The 7,332-nt window shown below is 34.2% G+C and overlaps 1 protein-coding gene across 3 annotated transcripts in view; it reads right to left on the bottom strand.

Annotated features, from left to right (window-relative positions):
* Window positions 1–705: 705 nt before the first annotated feature.
* CCDC91 (coiled-coil domain containing 91) overlaps window positions 706–7,332 on the bottom strand; it is a 118,287-nt gene continuing 111,660 nt past the window's right edge. For 2 of the 3 annotated variants that reach the window (XM_015871184.2, XM_015871194.2), the window contains exon 13: window positions 706–2,048. In XM_015871184.2, the coding sequence (XP_015726670.1) occupies window positions 1,926–2,048 (123 nt within the window). In that variant the 3' untranslated portion in view covers window positions 706–1,925. Of the gene's footprint in view, window positions 2,049–4,325; window positions 4,634–7,332 lie in introns of all 3 variants that reach the window. The other variant, XR_001557089.2, reaches the window with a different exon arrangement.

Raw genomic sequence — 7,332 nt, 5'->3', positions numbered from 1 at the left:
CTGTGGGCCTGCTGTCCCCCTGTCACAGACACAGACAGATCTAGAGATAATTCCATGACACTATGAGTATGCAGAAATAATGAAAACCAGAAGTAATCTCTAATGCTTTGGGTGTGATGAGGAGGAGATGAAGTTTAATGCATAATTAAAAGTTTATATACTACATACTTCTTTCATTTTTTGCTGGATATCTGAATTTCTTCTCTGAGACTTGCAGTTTTGAAAGCAGTCACTGCTCCAGTCTGATTTTTAATGTCTGTCATCTAATTCTGCAGTTATGCTCACAGGGTAGAGAGAAGAACACCTAATGCACTAAAACTGTCAAAGGAAAGGAAAAAAACCAAACCTGTTGTTCTATGTGAAAATCACAATATTCAAGAGCGGAGACTAACACATGATGTTCCACTGGGGAAGATACAGCATAGTCATCAGTAACATACAGTAATCATAAGCTTCTCCTAATTCTGTGTGACCACATGCTGCTGAAAGACAACAAAACTCTTCTGTAGCAAAACTGATGAGGGCAAATGGTAAAAACAAAGTGCAAGCAATTCTACCATATCCTTTCCCTATTTCACCTAGTTAAACGAGATTGTTTGCATTCAACAACACTTAAATATCTTTCGGTTTACCAGATGAAAAGGAAACTGGTCAGCCAACAAAAAAATCTGGATTTACATTCATTCAGAGGGAAAAATCATTATCTAATAAAATCTGCATCGTTTACTTATTCAGAGAAACCCCATAGCCATACAGAAGGCAAAAACTTTGGTTCTGATTACAAAAAGTAAGGACAGAAAAATATTTAAATAAAAATAAACCCTCTGCAATACACATTTCATATTAACAAACACATAGGAAACTATTTGGAGTTCATTGCTGTAAGGAAGCAATTTATGAAAAGTGACTGACTGGAAAAACAACAGAAAAAAAAATGGAATTAAAAATCACAACCACCAGAAAATAACAAGAAGTGCACATGGGTCCCCACTGGATGACAAGCTCACCATCAGAGGTATCATTCTCAGTTTATTTATATTCCTAGGCATTATTTCATCCAGAACTTAAAAACTAAAGCTCCAGATCTACAATCAGTAGAGTGTAGGCACTGCGTTTCCCATTCATAGACTTGATACAAAGTCCATTGTCAGTTGACAGTATTACTACTTCCTTCAGTGGGTTTAAAAATGACATCTGAGGTCAGCAAGATACTCTCCTTATTCTGTCAGAAATTCCACTGAAGCAGTGCAGTATACATATCCACAAGATTACGTACATCATATTCCTGAAACTGAGGTCTCTGAGCTTTATAAAACAGAAATAGAACACATACCAGACACTGGTTACAGTAATGTTCATAACTACTCTAATGTGATGCACTGCCGGGTTTTTAACTTTTTTCTATCACTAGAGCTGGAGTTGTTTACAAATGTCTGAAGAAATGACTGTCAAAGCTCTTTCAGCACAGATTCTTCCATTATGCATCTATAGCAATAAGAGTTAATAAGCTTCTCACACTCATTTCAGGCAATGCATTTGGGCATATACTTGAGAAATAAAGATAGATTGTACATATATTTAATTATTTTTCAATTTCTTTTAAAATTAAAAATACTAATAAATTACATCAAGACATGATAACACCTTTAAACCAGAAATGAAAGGGAATTTTTTCATCATTGCTGTAGTTACCTAGAGCTTCAATCACAGGCTACTAGATAAGACAATAACATTAAATCATAAATAAAAACTATTTTTTCCCATTAAAAGAAAAAATAAAGGACTGAATACACAGATATTTCTCTCAAGAATAGTTTCAGAGAAATCTTGAACCCATTATACACTCCCAAATGAAGACATCTGCCATTTGCTTGGCTGAGATTTGCAAGTTCACAAATCATCCTGTATCGGTGGTACAGAGAATGTCAGTCTCTCTTTTCCTGTGAGGTGGTTGGTTCTTCATTTAATAAACTGCTTAATTGTTTCTGTGCACATGAGAGGAAAAGTTCCAAACTAGACAGATTTCTCTGACGAATAACTTGATCAAGCTGTTGAAATAAGGAAAGAAAGAAAGAATAAGAGAACCTAGAAATAAATGCTAGGGTTTAATTAGCAAAAATTCATACAAATTCACTAACAAAAATTGAAAAACCAAATTAGGCAACCACCCACGAGAAGAATTAATACACACAGTTTAGTAACAGCTTTTGAACAATTATTTTTTCCATAATAAAATATATGTATGTCACTTTGAAAGCAATGCCTTCTACTTATTTCCATGGAAATGACAATAGACAGGAAGAACATACAAGTAACACTATTAGACAGAGAAAATTCTCAGCTACAAAACACTATTTTTCAGCATACTGAACAACTCTGCATTTTTGACAGTGATGAACAAGACCCTACATGTTGCGCTCATAAGAATCTGCACCAGCAAATGTGCCCCACTGTCCATCGTAGTCATGGCTGAAATGTACCACCTACTGTCTCACTGTGCTTACAGTCACTGTTTGGTCTCCAGAAATGTTCAGCAAGAATTTCATTTTTATTTTTTTTTCTGCATAGAGGAATTCACTGAAACACCTTTGCTTCGTATGCATTTCTATCTCAGACACCATTTTGTCAGACACCCCTTTGCTGTTATCTATCACGTGGTAACAAAATGTAATGGAATACCAGCTGGGGAGGTTTGTCCTCTAATTCAATACCACCAACATCCGCCCCCCGACACTGGGCCAACATAATAAAACAGAAGGCATAACTTTCAGAGCAGCCCTCATTTAAACAACTGCTGCTACTGACAAGAAATTGAAAGACTCGGCAACACTAAGCAAACCTCAAAAGAATGCCTATCTACACAAAGGACAGACAAGAACAAATAACAAAATGGAAACACTGTTACTGTGACAAGGGCTTTCTCCTGATTTGAAAGGTATCTTGATTCTCTACTCCAAAATACATAGAACGCTTTGTATGGAGAAACTTGCCTACCTGTATTTCTCAGGGAAATGGGTAGATACAGTCCAATTCATGTAATAAAATCGTATGTTGCATCTTAAGAAAGTACATGTTTACAACTTTTCCTTGCAGATTCTTCTTTAAAGAGATTCTACTTTAAAGTAGCTTACCAAAGGTGTGACTTTGTGTTGTTAACTGTACCAATGCAGTGAACCCCAATTGTGCACTGTTAAGTTTATTTCACTCAGAAGTAAATAAATGTTCAATGTGTGCAGCTACTGGCTGCAACGTGAACAGGACAAGGCTTGAGATAGACTTCACATTTCATGAATTAAGAACAAATTTGAGGAATCTTTGTTGAGGCTCAAGTGGTAAGTTGGAAGAATCCCTTTGTAAATAAAGCTAAATGACTGTTACAAGTTTATGGAAGTTCAGTAACATAAAAGTTCAGAACTCGCCACTGAAGCTTTACCTTCAAAGGTATGTTTTAAGATTCTCCCATGCTGAAGTAGCTGACTAAACACTCAGAAAAGACTTAGGATTTTCATGTGACACAAAACAAAAAAAAAACCAAAAAACAATGAAATGGTACTACTTTTGAAAATAGTACACTTAAATATCTATTCAGAAGGAGAGCATCCTTATTAATGGAGAAGCTGACTGGGAAGCACACACACAAAAAAATATAATAGATTATTTGATGAAGTGTATGGAACAGCCAGCTTTTTTTTTTTTTTTTACTTTGAAGAGTGCCTTAACATTACTGTGTTGCTCCTTGAATAACATATCATTAAATAAGAAGGTTTTTTAAACCTTGTTGTTCTAAACAGTCATCCCTTTGTATTTATGTGTCCTGTTCACTTCATGGAATGATCTCATTACTTCATTACTTTAGCAAACATTAATGGACATCTGGTAAATTCAAACTGAATGTGACTCATGTGCAAATGTAATCAGTATGAATAGCACATTAGGGATGGAGTATTCATATAACTAAATTAAGTTAGCTGCTTTAATACTGCAGATACTGAAAAATATACTGTATTGGTCTTGATCTACCACAAGTGTGGACATTTTCTACATCCCACCATTACTGTTTTTAGTATTAATAAATGTTTTTAATCATATTAAATTTATCTAGTTCACTGCTCCCAATTTCATATGCCTCATCCTAGAAGCAGAACTTTATTAAAACAGCTTTATTGTTTGTGGCATTAAAGCCTTCCCCAAACTTCATTGGACTGATATATTCAGCACTATATTTTTAGTACTTTACAGTTTTTTAAATTAAAAACAAGCAACCAAACAAGCAATAAAGCAATAACAAAAAAAAACAAAAAACAAAAAACAAAAAACAAAAAAACCTCAATAGCCAGAGTTTGTTCTCTTACGTTCCCATATTGAACGCACAGAGACACAGGCTATATATATGATTTGGACAACTCCATAGTTGTCCAATGTCACTACTCCTGAAAATCCCACAATCACTGAGACACCTTTGTTTGCCAAAAATAAAAAAGCTTTGGTCCACTTCTGAGTTCTAAGTATGATTCTACCATCCTTCTGGTCAATGATGTCTGGACGTGACTCTGAGACTCCTTTGTGGGGTCCCAACTCAGCCATATCCTTAGACCACCCATATGATGTGTCTCTGGGCCAAATGAGGTGTACTCTGAAAAGGGACATAGGTCTCATGTTATTGGAAGTAAAAATTCAGGAAATAAAACAAAATGCTTGTATGCAGCTGTGAAGAAGACTACCACTAAGTGACTGCTTTCATTCCAGATTGCTCTTTTTTACTTTATGTCAGTCCATCTTGCACTGCATTACTTTATAAACCCATACCGCTAAGAAAAGCTAAGAATGGCGCCACATTTTCTTAACTTTTATCATAGAGTTCCATTTTTCTGCAAAATGGAATGAAAATCTACATGGCTGATGCCTCTAGGAAAAAATATTGCTTCTTACACAAATAGCTGAGCATTCACATCCTTCACATTTTCCCTTTCTAGCATAACTACCCACAAATAGAGATATTTTTGGTGCACATTTTCTTAGCTTCCTCCATCAAATATTTCCCAAACATCTAAAAATTTTAAATGGCTCTTTAAGAATGCTCTTTAAGTATTTAATATATAACAGAATTATTTTATCCCTTACTAGTCAATTATAAAATATTTTACAGAAAGTTCAAATTTAGGTTTAGGTATAAAGTTCCAAGGATGAAATTAGGATCTAATTATAGTAAAGATGATGCAGTTTATTATTAACCTCACAGTGGCTTAAAGTCCACCCAGAGATGTAAAGAAAGCAAAATTGTTAGGAGTCCTTCACTTTTCCCTGCTGTATAAACATTAAGGTGTTTACAAGAACATTTTTATAAAATTGTTTGTCAGATGACATTATTTTCCAGTAGTGAAGAGATTTCAAGTTGTAGAAAATGGCAGATACACTTCTAAAGATGTATACTGAACAATTTATCAGTTCTTCAAGTGATAATCTGATGTCTAATGTAGCCAAATGCAATTCCACTCACTGTTCTGTCTCTGCAATTCTAGAAGGATTTAATGTTTACAATGACCCGAGACTAAAAACTAAATGAAGACATTTAGTACTGTTGATACTTTTTATCAGGAATTTTTCATGATTGATCTTAATCAGATAGGTTGTAAAAATGAAGAATAAACATGACATTACTATTTAATCAAAGAATCATAGAATTACCCAGGTTGGAAAAGACCTTGAAGATCATCAAGTCCAACTGCAGCCTAACCATAGTACCCTAACTCTAACAACCCTCTGCTAAATCATATCCCTGAGCACCACATCCAAACGGCTCTTAAACACATTCAGGGATGGCGATTCAAGCACCTCCCTGGGGAGCCTATTCCAGTACTTGACTACCCTTTCTGTAAAGAAATGGTATGAATGCTTAATCTGCTTAATGAAGCAGAGCATCTTCTCTTAAACATAATGAAATCAGAAACCAGTTTTTGTCTCCTGCAAATTTCTCAAGAAACTCATGCAAAACAATGACACAAAGTATTGAATACGTAACAAATCCTTTTAATACGTTCATATCCGTGTTTTTATTTACCCACAGAAGAGAACAAAAAACTTCAAACCCTGAAAAGTACCCTTGTCGCTCAAAGAAAATGAAGCTCATGAAAAGACAGGAAATTTCAAATGCAAAATAAATTGTTTATGGAAATGAAAACACCTAGATTGATGTGTAGGAGAATGTGTTCTGAATATTGAGCTTAGTAGGTCAAGGTTATTGGAGTTGATATAAAGGCTTTCCACCTATTCAGTGATACAAGTAGCTGCTTGTTAGCTGTTAAATATAATTCGATTCCAATGTAATTCCTTTAAATTCAATACTGATAAGGCACAAGGAATTATTTATAGATACCATTATGAAATCACTATACACATATTTTCCAAGTGACCAGTAATTGGAGCTATCTTACATATTTTTCAGTTAAAAAAAAAAAAAAAAAAAAAAAAAAAGAAAAAAAAAAAAAAAAAGACATTTCAACACTGTAGGTAAAAGTAATTAAGGTTTTGTTGTATTTGTTGCGAGTTTATCTTCTTTTATTTAGTCTTGGTTTCTCTACATAATTTCATTTCTCTAATTTTGTTTTAACTGAGTTCCTCCATACTTTGAGAAGTATTTTCACAGAGCACACAATATTACTCAAATGTGTTCACAATGAAAACTGCTTCTACTAAATATTGATGTACTTAAGAATTAAGAACTAAAGTAAAAAAAAAAATCTGCAAGGCCCACTAGAATCAGGAACATAATTTAATGACTCATTGCACACAGTTGATACAATATTAAAAGTACTCTGGGATTTTCATGGAGCAGTTCCTCTAGACGTAAAACAACTTCCTACCACTGCTGTTATCAATTAAAATGCAGGTATTTCTGTTCTATCTAATTGTATGCAAACCAGTAATAACTTGTAAAAAGTTCACTAAAGCAGTATATCAGCACTCTGTGTTATGAAAAACAGACAGAAAATGGTCTTTCTAAAGAAGGACCTGAACTTCAGAGCTAAGCGGATGAAATGAATGCACTTTAAATCTTACAAAAATTTTTAACCGCAGTTGCTTTTTATGAATAATATAATTCTTTTTGAAACATTATGAGTTTTCTTGAGTAATTAAAACCTTAGCTTTTGCAGAATTTTCCTGCCCCAATTCACAGTATAGAATAATCAATTCAAATGAACTTGGTGCAAAATTCGTTGCGTACACTGTGCTGTATATTGGCTTACAAACTCAAGTGTTCAGCAGAATATTGCAGTGTAATTACAGACTCATCCATGTGTTCTCACAGTCTGATCTGTAGACATTCCTCTTCGA

The sequence above is a fragment of the Coturnix japonica genome, chromosome 1 (genome assembly GCF_001577835.2).
Source record: "Coturnix japonica isolate 7356 chromosome 1, Coturnix japonica 2.1, whole genome shotgun sequence".
In the NCBI taxonomy this organism is placed as follows: Eukaryota; Metazoa; Chordata; class Aves; order Galliformes; family Phasianidae; genus Coturnix; species Coturnix japonica.
The sequence above is the reverse complement of the archived record's forward strand: the minus strand, read 5'-3'. Positions and strand labels throughout refer to the sequence as shown.